General features: G+C 40.3%; 1 protein-coding gene and 1 long non-coding RNA gene across 11 annotated transcripts in view; both read left to right on the top strand.

The window, feature by feature from the left end:
• The first annotated feature begins 1,874 nt into the window (after nt 1–1,874).
• The window catches only part of ank2b (ankyrin 2b, neuronal), a 41,731-nt gene continuing 29,307 nt past the window's right edge, over nt 1,875–14,298 (top strand). For 4 of the 10 annotated variants that reach the window (XM_058078108.1, XM_058078113.1, XM_058078112.1 and 1 more), the window contains exons 1-2: nt 4,749–7,306; nt 10,598–10,699. In XM_058078108.1, coding sequence (XP_057934091.1) covers nt 7,184–7,306; nt 10,598–10,699 — 225 coding nt within the window. In that variant the 5' untranslated portion in view covers nt 4,749–7,183. Of the gene's footprint in view, nt 2,076–2,993; nt 3,203–4,748; nt 7,307–10,597; nt 10,700–14,298 lie in introns of those variants that run through there. The other 6 variants (XM_058078115.1, XM_058078114.1, XM_058078109.1 and 3 more) reach the window with 5 other exon arrangements.
• LOC131132543 (uncharacterized) lies at nt 10,706–14,178 on the top strand. Its single transcript, XR_009130383.1, has 2 exons — nt 10,706–12,480; nt 13,173–14,178. It is a non-coding gene; the product is annotated as an uncharacterized LOC131132543 (long non-coding RNA).

Here is a 14,298-nt window from a genome sequence, read left to right as displayed (position 1 = left end):
ATAACACAGACTGGAACTAAAAGTGAACTCTGAATCCTTGACCAGAAGACATTTATTGAAACACACACGAGCATGAGTCTTATTTATATCTTCAATAGCTTATTTACTCTGATTATATTTACTATATCGGTAATAGGGGTGTAAAGGTGACTATAGGGGTGTTATTTCATGTCTACATGGCTCCAATAATGGTAAATATCGTATTTACAAAGGTATTCAGGTTTTCTATGCTAGTGTATGAACTGCAAAAATATTCAATTTCTTAATAGTGAATCCCACTTCAGTCTGGAACCAATTAACCGTGATAAACGAGGGATTACTGTATATTATTTTTTAAAAGAAAAATAATAAAAACTTTACTACTTTTATAATTATTATTATGGACATTTATTACAAAAATATAGTAATGATTCAATTTTTAAAAAGGTTAAAAAGTAAAACAAATATTAAACGGCTCTCAAGTTGTTCTGCTGTATATATTATTAAAGTAATTATTTAAAAACAGCAGAGACCGTGTCTAGGTCAGGGGTCAGCAACTATCTTCAGCCTCTTTGTCGTGGCTCCCTTTGCAATGCTCGAATATTTTTTTGACACCCGAGTGGGGAAAGTGCACGTCTTTGTAATGAGTTAAAAATATCCTACTTTGTGTGAGACCATGAAAGCATCCTGGCTGAATTCTGACCGGTGTCGGATGAGCACCAGGAAGGCAGGGGAAGCCAGCGTTGGTTGAGATGTGACAGACGCGTACATGAGGCCAAGTCACCTCTTCCAAATGTCCACTTGAACCTGCACCATAGGGCCAGTCTCTTTTCCAGGCTGTTTTGCGGCTCCAGGCTGTTTTACTTTAGTGGGCAAGGGGATAAAATGGCTCCTTTCATAGTAAAGGTTGCCGACCCCCGGTCTAGATGATTAGTGATGTGTTGGTCGGGAGCTAATCTCAGAGCCGGCGCTTTGAAAGGAACGAAGGAGTCGGCTCGCAGCATTGAGAGTTATTTCTGTTGTCCTTACGTTCCGTATTACACACACCGCTAATTTGGTTTGTGATCACTTAGTTCAGCCTTTGGCGTCGGTCCTGAGTCCGAGCATTTCTTGTGATTGTGCTTTTTGTGTGCTTGGTAGCTTGTTACTTACAACCGTTAAATGACTATTACATACGTATGTATTACAGTTCTACGGGGCTAAAGTAGCGCTGCACGGTGGATGAGTGGTTAGTATGTTGGCCACACAGTCAGGAGATCGGGAGGACCTCTCCACTTAAGCATCTCTATGCATGCGTGGCTTGGAATGGTTGTGGAATGCGTGCAATGGTTGTTTGTCTATATGTGCCCTGGGATTGGCTGGCCACCCGTCCAGCGTGGACCCCGCCTCTCGCCCAAGACCGCTGGGATAGGCTCCAGCGAGCCTGTGACCCTTGTGAGGATAAGCGGTAGAAAATGAATGAAATGAATGAATTCAAAAGCAGTATAATTCATTACATGCATTATATATGATACATTATATATACGTATGTGTGTGTATGCTACTATTAATGCTATATTGTGTATATAGTTGTATATAGTGTATGCTATATTTCATCATTAAAAACAATGAATTCTACTGATGTATATCACTATTAATAATAACGAATGCTTTCATGTCATAATCATGTCAATAACTAACAGACATGCGCTGTTGCTGGCCGGTCTTCCAGCTCAATACTGGTGACATCTGCTGCCATGGCAACACCATTGTGTTTCCTATATCTCCCCCTCCCCCTAAGGCCACCTCCCAGCTCCCTTTCTCACCCCCCCAACCGAGCCACCATACACTCGCCCCACCAGCACCTTTGTCCGCCTGCCTCTTGTTATTGTTTTTATTATTGTTATTCTTGGAACAGGAGGGAGCATCCTGACACTACGTTCCACTGAATGGGGAAAGGGGGGGCCTGTGGGGGGTGACTCAAGTGATATAAAGACGCAGAAGAGGTTTTTTGGTTTGTTGCATTTGACACAGCAATGAATGAGGACTACCAGTACAGAATGGACCCCAGCGATCGCCTTAACAGTCTGGGACAGAGGAGGAAAAGACCCAAGAAGGTAAATGACCGGAACGTTTCTATTTCTATGTCATCATTATTATTATTACCACATGTACATTGGGATATTTACCCCCAAGTGATGAGTAGTAGTAGTGGTAGTAGTAATAGTAGAAGGAGGAGGAGGGGACCGCTCACATGACAGGGTGGGTCCCTCCTCAGCTCCCCTCTTTGTGTTCATTTCATCACCTTACGAAAACATCATCATCATATCATCATCATCATTGACCTGGAGTTCTTCTTTCTCTGTTATTATTTTTTTAACATGATGTATAAGATCTAAATAATAGATGGGTTATTTTAGTATTATTTATATATTCATCAATTCATTATATGAGGTGATGATGATGAAATAACAACAGATATAAAGATATATTATAAACCACAATACAGATACTGTACACATAGTAAATATTTGAAAAACTATTTTGATGACCATATTATAATTTCTCAAAAATTATCTAATGTAATAAATTCTGACAAATATATATTTAACAATGTATTATTGATTGAATATATTAAATACTGTAATCATAATTGAACATACTTCAATTAAAATAATTTCATTTCAAATCATCCATCCATTTTCTAGACCGCTTATCCTCACTTGGGTTGCAGGGATATGCTGGAGCCTATCCCAGCTGTCTTCGGACGAGGGGCGGGGTCCACCCTGGGCCCGGCCATTTAAAGTCATGTACAATACACACGTTTATAGACTTTCATATAAAAAAATGACTTCTTTGGTTATTCTTTATGATTTGACACACTCCATTCTTAGTGTTTTTCAAGGTGTATTCCAAGCTCTTCCACTCTCCTTTATCCTTTTATTGCATCACGTTGTTTCTAGGTCAGTAGAAAAGACCTAATCCTCTCCTCTAAGAATACACACTTGCAGTAGCGTTGTCCACGCCCATGTGTGTTAATACCTCCAACACACTAATCCACACAGTCAGCAAGTCTTGTGTCCTACGTTTAAGCTTCTTCTTGTCTTCCCTTCATTGTTTGACATCCGGTACACCACGTTATGCACCATAAACTTGGAGTATCATCACAAGATAAGGACATCTTTGATTTGGTTCTTCCGAAGAAGCTGTGGTTGTAGACATGGTGGTTGGGGAATCGGGACAGGTAAGATGTTTTGTCTCTTGGAGGCACTGAGCTGAAGATGCTAGAATAGAAAGCCAATTATTAACGATGGAGGCGAAGAAAAACAAAGTGCCAAAACTCCAACAGACTCAGCAAAATGGATGCCGATTTCAGACCTGGTTTGTAACGCTGGATTAGACACTTGTAAAAAATGCTACATTAGAAACATTTTGCTGTTTGGATTTCATGAACAGGAAGAGAGCTCCACTACTGACGTTTTGGACCATTTTTAAGATTTTCAAGCTGCAGTTCTTGATCACGAGAATAGTAGACCAAGCTTGCAGACAACAACGGCTTGAATCTTGTCAGGCGCATGGCACAAATTGGTTGCACTGAGCGAGTACCTCAGTTAGTACCTTAGTTAGTCGTACCGATCACCGCGAGCAAGGCAAGCTAACGGTGCCTAGCTGGAACATAAACAAAAAGCAGTTACTCAGCAAAATGTGACACAGCAACAACAATACCTTCTCAACCAGAAAAGCCCGTCCGATGCAGAGGAGGCACCAGAAACATGAGGTTTATTGCATGGAGGGAGAAGGAACACAACCCACAACTGGCAAATTAGCGTAGCAACACACACAACAATCCCTCAGAGCAGTGATGGAGAGGAATTGACAATTAAAACAACAAATGCGGCTCCTTCAAAACGGACCACTACTACAAGCTTTCAAGGAAGATACTGAAGCAAATAATCCACTTTATTGAGATTGAAGATGGAGGACACGGAACAAGGCACATGCATGAATAATGTGATTGTGCCTGGTCTGTGCATCAAACCCAGGTCCGATACCAAGAGGAGAACCAGAAGAAATTGGTGTTGCTGCAAGAGAACAACAGGTGGTTAAATTCCTACAAGCTGAGGAAATATTATGAAAAATAAATGCGTGATCACATCAATGCTCTCCGCTACCACAGAGGGACCAACAGGCCCACATTTTATGCACTGAACACGTCCGTATGCCTCGCCTTTCTCCAGGCAGGCATCCCACCAGCCCTAGTTCTGAGCCCAGTCCCCAAGACCCGACCGGAGGGCCAGCGTATGCCACACCGGCTCAGCTCGTCCAGCGAGCAACAAGCGTTACGCAGAGTGCACCTCCAAGAAAATCTATGAGCTGCAGTGATCGACCAGCTTCAGCCGCATCCTTTTAATCGCCATCACTTGCCTGCAACAGCAAGCCAAATAAAGTTATGGTTTCCTCACAGAGCTGACGGCACGTGTCAACCCCCACCATGAGCCACAAAAAGAGGGGTACCCAAAGTGCGACCTGTGGCTCATTTGTCATTGGCCCAAGGCACACCACAGAAACTAAATAAAAAAGGTATTTATTGATCGAATAAGTCATGTAATAGGAAACACACCTGCCAGTCACATGTTCCAAAACCTTTAGTAACACAAAAATGGGGTGGGTTCAGACCTGGAAATAAAAGCTGAACTGTCTCATATGCATCATTTGACGTCAAACCCAAATCTTCCAGTCTACAGCAAAAATAAAGATATTCATAAAAAAAGATATTCAACTCTTTGTTCCAATACTTCTGGAGGGCAGTGTACTTCTGGAGGGCAATGTACTTCTGGAGGGCAGTGTACTTCTGGAGGGCAGTGTACTTCTGGAGGGCAGTGTACTTCTGGAGGGCAGTGTACTTCTGGAGGGCAGTGTACTTCTGGAGGGCAGTGTACTTCAGACGACGATTACTGACCTGGAAATCAGAAAAGTTTTTCAATTAGAGTTAAGAATCACAAAAATCGGGGAACTCATTTATTTTCAAATGACAGCAATAATTGTTTTTACTACGTGGAGGATCGGATGAGTCGGATACTCGTTATAAACACATGCATATGATATTTTAAAATGCTGTGGAAAAAAACCATAACCGCCATGGGAGAGACAAAAACAGTGAGTAAAAACACCTTGGAATAGTTTGTTTATTTAACATTGGCCATATTTTCATGAAGATAAAATAGCTTCCATATTTTATCTTGGCCAGCGCCTCGCAAAGTTCTCCCATCACATGTTGGCAATGGAGAACATTTTAAAATTTGCAAAACTGAACAGCTCATAACAGATTATTATTATTAGTCTTATCAATGACTTACATTTACCTGAAGAATCGTAAGCTAAACCACTTCATTTTACGAATAAAGAGGAGCAATAAAATGTAAGCACACCTCCTCTTTTAGCCAGGCTAACAGAAGATAAGGAACATCGTTTTAGATCTCACTACGTAAGACAGAGCAAGCTCCACCCCTGCAGCATCAATTTCTCATCAATCCATGTATATTTCAGACTTCCAATTATGTAAACCACGCCCACTTTTGGTTCATGTCCATCCCGTTTTTGAGAAAATTGCACCCACTTCTGGTTTATGCCCCAGATACAGATCATTTGGATAGGTGGACAGATACAGTAGTGGTGTACTCGCTCATCCCTAATTAAAACGGAGCACCAATTTGCCCCAATTGGGGTTGCAATAGGGCATGCCAATCAAGGCCAGTTCAATCTCCCATCTCTGCTCTTTAAATGGATTATCAAACACTTCAGAAGTCCATCCACGTTGTGTATGCTCTGTTAGCAGTTGATATGAATGAGCCTACACCAGCAAATGTAGTGGCTCACACCCTCCTGATTAAGAAGGGTGGTCCCCACTAACTGGGCGACACACCTGCAGTTTCTTCAGGGCTACGGCAACAGGCCCGGTCAGCAAGTGCACGGGTCAGATGTCATTCGTTGCAAGTTTTGTTTCAAGGCAGAGAGCGATGTGAAGGCTGAAAGTTTTAGGGAGTTTTGTGGAGTATTCCAGTCATTAGCTGCGGCAAACCGGAAAGCGCTGCATCCAAAGACGGTACGAACTTTGGGGATGGAGAGTTTGATGTGATTACTGGACCTTAGATTAAGAGCAGAGTGAGAAAGATGTAAGAGAAAAGAGAGATAGAAAGGTGTGATGCCAAGTATGCTTTTGTAGATGAGTTATAACATATGAGTTATAACGATAACATTAGATGAGCTGCAGCCAGCGATGGAGCCGTCTGGTAGGGAGTGATGTCCAGTCTACCAACTTATGTAGTTCACAGTGGTGAGTGGTGGAAGGGGCGCTAGTAGCAAAACGGATGGCGGAGTGGCGGAGAAGGGTTAGCTTCTTGAGAGTGGACTGAGACGCCATCCTGTAGATGGTGTCACCATCATCAAAAATGGGCGAGATGGACATTTTGACCAGTGTATGTTGGTGTTGTGAAATATTTTTTTCATTGTATTTTTCTTAATGAATGATAATGTTAAAATCTCATCTCGCTCTCGTCGAATTGCCTTGAGTGGTACTAATATAGTTTGACTTACTTGCACGTGACTTCGATCGCTGCATAGTCAGGTAAAATACGTAACTTTATTCGCATGTTTATTTCATGTAGTAGGATTTACAGATACTTCATAGCTTTAATAGCTTTAGCTTTCATTTATAGTTAACTTTTATTTTCTTTTACTATTTCTAACTGTACATCTATCTTTTATTTTGTTATTATATGAAATAGTTTTTATTTCATTCTTTTGTTTTAGATTATTTCATTGATTTTTACAATTATTTTCACCACTCAAAAGCAAAGCACACCTTTCCCGTCCATCACTGTGCCCACCCCTTTGTTTTATGCTAAAGTGGTATCTCCCATGTGTGCGTGTCTTTTTAAAGGACCACTGCAGATGTCCCCCTCCTGTCTCTTGCATGTTTATTCCGGCACACTCCCCGTTCCCTCCCTCCCTTCCTTCCTCCCTCCCTCCCTCCCTCCCTCCCTCCTCTAACACCACCATCCTCTCCCTCACCCAGGAGCACGTCGCTTGCTTTAAAAGCGACGCCTGCTACCTCTTCTCTGCACTCCATCGGGCAACTGAGATGCTGGCACGCTGAGGTTTTAGGGTTATTTCAATTCCTTTTCCATTTGGAGTGGAGCGTTAGCGCTTAGTTTTAGCCGCAGCCATGGCGCACGCTGCCGCCCACATTAAGAAGGCCAGGTCTGAGATGGATCAACCTGCCGATTTGAAGGCTCTGGAAAAAGCCAAAGAGAGACGGCGGCGTTCCCGGGAACAGGCAAAGCGCAAGGTAGTTAGGAGAGAAAGCATCCACCAACCACCGCCCACCGCCTGTCTTTTTTTGTGTGGTGACTTCATCCCACGTCCTGTTGTCATCACCATCATCATCATCATCACCGTGCATCACAACTACTGTCTGTCCACCAAATCACCTTACATCACAATGACACTGACAAGATATGGCACCTAGCTAGAAAGCTGGACGTTATCTTCACTCTGTGTGAAAACGGTAATTAAAAAGAAAAAATAGTCCTTGACCACAAAAAAAGCTGCTGACGGTCCTATCAAGCCAAAAAGAATGGTTACGTAGAAAATGAAGTAGAAAACGTACCATAATGAAACAGCTAAATTAATGGCGACAAGCTTGCAGCTAGCGCAGGAAGCTATGAAAGTCCTTTGTCCACAAAAAGCTGCCAAGACTCCAAGCCAAAAGGAATGGGACCATACGAAAACAGGAAGCAGAAAAATTGCATCATAAAAGCACAAACAGCGCTGAACTGATAGGAAGAGAGTGGGAAGATACAAAAGTTCTTTGTCACGGTTGTGCATCGTTGGCTTTGTGTTGCGACCCAGGATGCAGAGAACAGAACCAAATGCAGGTCAAATATGTATACATATATAAATATATATATACATATACATAATAATAGCAGCAGCAGGATAAATGATAATGATCCCAGGCAGGGGAAGCACACACCTGAACTAAATACAAACAGGAGAAATTAGGGACATTTGGGGGTGATGAGGGCAACAAAGGAAGACGAGGCAAAGCAGGAAGTTCCAAACAAAATAAGAGTGTCCAAACAGAAGCGAAAACCCAAGATGGTAACTTAAGCAAACTGCCATGCGGGAGCCTACACAGGGCGGGACCTTCTTTGTACAAAAAAAGCTGCCTTAAAGGCCTATTGAGCCAAAATGAATGGGATCCTAAATAACAGGAAGTAGAAAACTTTGATAGTAAAACAAGCAACGGTGCTAAGCTGATACGTAGTGCGCGGCAACTAGCTACAAAAGTCATTTGACTATAATGATAAGTGTTTGGAAAATTACTTAAAACAAGTCATTTGGTATAGTTAGTACCCCCCCCCCATAAAAGTGAATTAGTAATGGAATTAGTCCATAAATGTAAAGGCCTTCTCCTGGCTGGGAATGCCAGGAACACCTCACCAGAGAGGCTCTAGATGTCTGAGCCACCTCAACTGGTCCTCTTGATGTGAAGACGAAGTGGCTCTACTCTCTACTCTTTCCTCCACCTGGGGCAGAACCTCATTCCACTCCACCCTTTTCTGGCTGAGAAGGCATTCCACCTTTAACTCTGCAGCTGTAGTGTGTTGAGAAGGTATTGTTGTCGCTGTGTGTGGGCTGGATTAGGACCGGAGCTGCACTGGAGTCAGTGTGAGCAGCAGTGTGAGCAGCCCCCCCCCCCCATCTGTCAGGGGTTTGACACTTTGACAGAACACAAGATGGCCGATGGGCTCAGAATGATAGGAGACCGCTGCGCCATACGATCTGTGCTCTGCTGTTGAGAAGGACGTCATCTATTTATCAATATAATATCAATTCATATCAATATTCAGCTATTGATATTAAAGCAGCGCTATGCCGTTTTAAAGGCCGACTGCAAAGTCAAAGATTCTTGAGTTTCTTACTTGAGACCGAGTTTTTTATGTAGAGCCACCAATTATTTTGATAGTAAAAGTCGTAACTTGTTACTCATTATTGGTCACGGCCTTCCACCATACATCACAAAAAGGAAGTCATGCTCTATGTCGTTACATAAATGACCTAATTTATACATATATTTTATTATAGATTAGATACTACAATATTTACCAGGTACAAAGTCAGGGTAACTTGTGTTTTGCCACTAAAAGCTGTGACGAGATCCTCATCCTCACTCTCTACCCCCTCCCCCATTTATGGCAGAGATTTACTTTTCCATGCTCTTATCTGTTTTTCCCATCTAATCTCCTAGCTAGCTGACTGCTAGCTGCTTATACAATTTAAGGCAAATATTTGTCCCGGTGGGGATGATTTAGCATTTGGTGGGGTTTAACGTGGTTGGTGCTTCAAGCTATCCAGTAATTGTTCTGTACAATGGTGGCCACTTGGTCTAAAATAAAATCTATATCGTTTTTGGTTTTGGTGCTGTATGACGGTTGCCTGGGATTGACAAAATCCTGGATTAGAGTGTTTGTAATCCGGGGGTTGTGGCACTATGGGACGTTCCTGCAGCTCAGATGGGATTCCACTATTGCCATGGCAACTAAAAAGGATGGGAGTATTTCTTGGGGGAATTTTTAAAAAAGAATAAAAACACAAACTAGTCAAAATATGCATCTGATAGCAAAACACTGGAACAAAAACATACACCCAAAAGTATGCAAACTTGTAATATTGCATATATTTGCCCTGTGGATTGTTTTATCTACATCCTGGAATATAGCGTGTACAGTATTGGGACTTTTGGTTTACGCAAAATAGCACCTTATATTCTGAATTATTGTAATTATTGTACACATTATAAACTATTTCAGTAAAATATTATGTTGTACTTTTAAATTAGAATTTCTATATTTTTTAACTAATTTGCCAAAATATTCTCAATGTAATATGAAGTTATTAAGTAATATTAATATGAAGTAATAATAATCATATACTTAATTCTTGTAAAAAATAACAACTTCTTCCCTGCAGATTGTACGAGCTAGTATGTGTTTACCCATGTAATATTTGAGTTTCTGTAAAATCACAACTTTGGTTATCAATTATAGTACAGTCTTGATGTATTATAATAAATACGCAACTTTATCAAATCCATCATCCATCCATCCATCCATTTTCTATGCTGCTTATCCTCACTCGGGTCACTGGTATGCTGGAGCCTATCCCAGCAGACTGCCAGAGGCGAGAGGCGGGGTCCGCCCTGGACTGGTCGGCAGCCAATCACAGGGCACATATAGACAAACAACCATTCCCACTCACTTTTAAATTTCTCAAAATATATGATATACATAAATACTAGTAGACGAAAAGCATTGTAATTTGACTAAAGTCATGATATTACAGGCAATAACCTGTACAAGTTATTTGTCGATTGCTACGTCAGTGATGATGCAGCCATTTTTAGACATGAGTGCTGTTCATGGGCTTTCTAATTTTAGCTCACACTTGGAAGTCAAACCTCACTTTTCAGTCTGAGCTGTGCTAAAAATAAAAATAAAGGTTACAAGCAGCAGGACATGACACTGGATAACAGAACATTTCATCATGTGTTTTGTGTGTTTTCTCTCTGTTGCAGTCCGACAGTAACACCAGCTTCCTGCGAGCTGCGAGAGCAGGAAACATCGACAAGGTTCTGGAATATCTAAAAGGGGGCGTCGACATCAACACTTGCAATCAGGTAGAAATGAACATGACATACTACGGTCCTGTATAGATGAATACAAAAGGTACAATACAGTAAAACTGCACATTTTCAAATGGCAATAATCCTGCTGTCTCATCAGCATCTTGATGTGCTACACCTGGATTATCTACGCAAAGGAGATTAAGACAAATTTATGACCAATATTTCAGAAAAATAGGCCTTTTGTGGCTGGAAAAACTCAAATTTGAAGATTTGTTTTAGTTTGTATTTTTTAGTTTGTCACCGATAACATGAATAAAGTCAAATAGCAAATGTGAACATGTGCATTTCTAAATGAATAATGGGTGTAAATATACAGTATCCTGGTACATTTAAGGTTACTTTTACCTTCACTGAAAACGTGCTTCTTGGTGTGACAGAAAACAGGAAGGTGGTGGGGGTGGTCTTTGGCAACAGTCAAATGAAGGTAAAAGTCACCTTTAAAGGGTGATTCATCAACTTAGCTTAAATAGGTTGTATATTGTTTGGAGTTATGTTCTACATTGTTCAAGTTTTCAAAGCAAATGGTAAATTTGCATAAATAACACTTATAGTTTATGGCGGCACCCCTGACGAGTTAGCGCTTGCAGTTCAACCTCACAAGTGTTTTTTTGTGTGAGTGTTACCTCCTTAAACCAGGCCTAGGAAAATACAGTTATTCTATTTTTCCTGGGAGTCAGATGCACTCCATCCGCAACACAGAAAAGAGCAGGAACAAGTTGGTGGTCTTCCCAACACAGGAGGAGTTTATTCCCAAGTTTATGCCCAACATGGGGCTCGAACCCACGACCCTAATTCTAATTTTTCTAATACTCTTTTCATTTCACTTAGTTGGTGGGTGTTTTTGCAAACCTATATTCATAATCTTAGTCACAATTATATTTTGTGTCCTCCCCGTGCATGCGTGGATTTTCTCCGGGGAATGTGGTTTCCTCCCCCATTCCAAAACCATGCAGGCTCGGTTAATTGGCCACTCCAAATTGTGGATGAATGAATGAATATTGAGGCTCATTTTGTGTTGAGTTGCTTAGAACAACCACAATATTTAAGACATGTGTATTAAACACTTTGAGATGATCTTTCAAAAGGTACGAAGGCTTATTGTACATACAAACGTCTATCTGTGATTCATTCCAAGTTAACTATGGACATGTGATTAATTATGATTAAATCAATTTGAATCAATTGACAGCCCTACAATTTAAGTTTTAAATGTCATCCGGTTTAGCCTTCCTGCATAATTTGCACGGGAATTTGTAGATTATGTTGCATTTTTTGCTCTGTTCTATTCTGTCTGAGTATCTGTTCTGTTCTTTTTTAACGACCAAGTTTCAGAGAATATATCAGCTGGCTGATGGCCTATGACTTCTGTAAATTCACATTTATGACCTGGGTGATAAACACTCCAAAAAAGCAACATGGGTGTCTGCTTTATCAACAAAAGTGTAACATGTAGTTTCTGCTATATTTATTCATGTTTAGTGCTTAGACATTTTTCAATCATGTAGTTTTAACATGACAAGCAAAATCCTTAAAACTACTTGATCGATTTATGTCAGCACAACCGAATGGGTTCAGATTGGATCCCATTTGCAATACCTCTCCAGAACAGAAGGTGGCAGCAACACGTGACAGGCCCTATTCATCAGCTAAGGTAGCTTCCGGTGGAGAAGCGCCATAGTAGAGAGTTGGGGAGTTAGCTTATACTGCCTCACGACAATCTTCTTGCATCCATCAAAAGTTAAACCATCCCTGGTGGAGAAAGATCTCAGTTGGTAAGTTCACTTTCCCCTTTAATTCTGTGATCTTTCTTTCTTTCGTTTTTATTGTATTTTAGATACTTATGACTGCTAGTTTTTGTGTTGTTACCTTTTAGCTAAAACTAAATTGCTGCCCATTGTTAAACACCACGTAGACAACACACACTAGCCCAGTTAAAGTAACTTTATTGGTAGGTGGAAAAATGAACTATTGTAACACAATGTGCTGTTCACATGCCTGGAAAAATTAACTGGTCAATTACATTTAAGGTTAAAAACGGCTGAAGCTAAAGTGGTCATGCTAGGCTAAAGTGGTCATGCTAGGCTGAAGTCATGCTAGGCTAATGTGGTCATGCTAGGCTATTTTTATGGTGATGTTTCTTTAGGCAGTTATTTGTATAATCCCAATTATTGCAACAAATATGAAATATTTTTCAAAGCAGTAAAGCTCATTCTTCAAGTACTGTTACTTATGTAGTTAACATGTTAACAAGTAATTAACATTTATATTTAAATTTTTATAGAACAGCGTTCATATAATTTATTTAAGAAATATGTCAAACTGAGGAAAAGTTCATAACTAATAAAAAACGCATGATTATGATTATGTCAGCTTTTTATGAACCTTTGACATGTGTTGCTTTGATTGTTGGTGACTAAACTAAGCTGACCTGTCCTTCACTCACTCTTGTCTCAATTTATCCCAGGAACTTGATACCATTAAGATGTCCTGTGTCACAAACTAAAAGGGTCTCCTGTTCAAGTTCACCTCCATCTGCCATCCACCTGAAAGGGACTGCTTCTTCAGCTTCATCAAACCAAAGAGTTACTGTAAAGAGGGCAATCTCAGCCAGTCTCAGGTTCATGACAGAGTACTTTAAGTTCATACATTTAGTGGCAATCAAGTCAAGATATGCTTTTTTTATGCGTCATTGTTTGCCTGTTTTGAAGAATACAGTCATTTTACAAATCAAGTCTGTTTTGTGGTCTTTTTGGAGTTTATTTTCCTTTTAAAAAGTTTTGTCTCAGTTTAACTTTTTGTTGACTGAACTTTAAGTTTTGTCAAGTCAGGATTAAATAACTGGTGATATTTTACCTTTTAAAATTGTAGCTGTACCTACCCTGTATAAATAAGATACCCATAATCATATAGAAATGAATGGAACCAAAGGAAAATAAGTAGCCTTAGTAGCCTTAGTAGATATGTGAAAACAACCTATACAAATTAAGTTGGATTTAAACATGTTAAACATGTTCACTCAACATATTTGCAATTAGTTGGTTCAACAAAATTGTATCTCATTAAATGACAGCATTTTAATTGGATGGAAATTCTTTCCATAATTTTATTACGTTCACCCAACAAATTATTTCTTTGAGTGCATGCCACACACTTGACCGTGCTTTACATAATGGATACCCCAAAGTACAATGAAGAAAGCTAAAGTAAAATAAAGGCTACCGTGAGCGTCTCTTCTCTGATTCGTGTGCAAGCCCCACCTGGCTGAGTGCCCACTGAGTTGTCACAGCACGTTGACAACAATCATTTAGTATACACCGTGACTCTACAGTCGTGTAATGTATTTCATGTAAGTGTGGGTATTATGAGGATGATTTTGTCTTTTTGGGTGATGTGATGGCTTTTCTTTCTTGTTTTGTGATAATGTTTCCTGGGGGTTTGCTATTGAATAAAGCTGCTATTGTGTTGCAGGGTTTTGCCTTCTGTCTCTGGTCTTGTATTTTTTGGTGTGCTATTCTCTTTTGGTATGTTGGTTAGTGTGATTGTTGAACCCGTGTATTTTCTTTTCTGCATCAGTGAATGTAGGTTTTGAC

The sequence above is a fragment of the Doryrhamphus excisus genome, chromosome 7, assembly GCF_030265055.1.
Source record: "Doryrhamphus excisus isolate RoL2022-K1 chromosome 7, RoL_Dexc_1.0, whole genome shotgun sequence".
Classification (NCBI taxonomy): domain Eukaryota; kingdom Metazoa; phylum Chordata; class Actinopteri; order Syngnathiformes; family Syngnathidae; genus Doryrhamphus; species Doryrhamphus excisus.
Note: the sequence above shows the minus strand (reverse complement) of the source record. Positions and strands in the feature narration are given on the sequence as shown.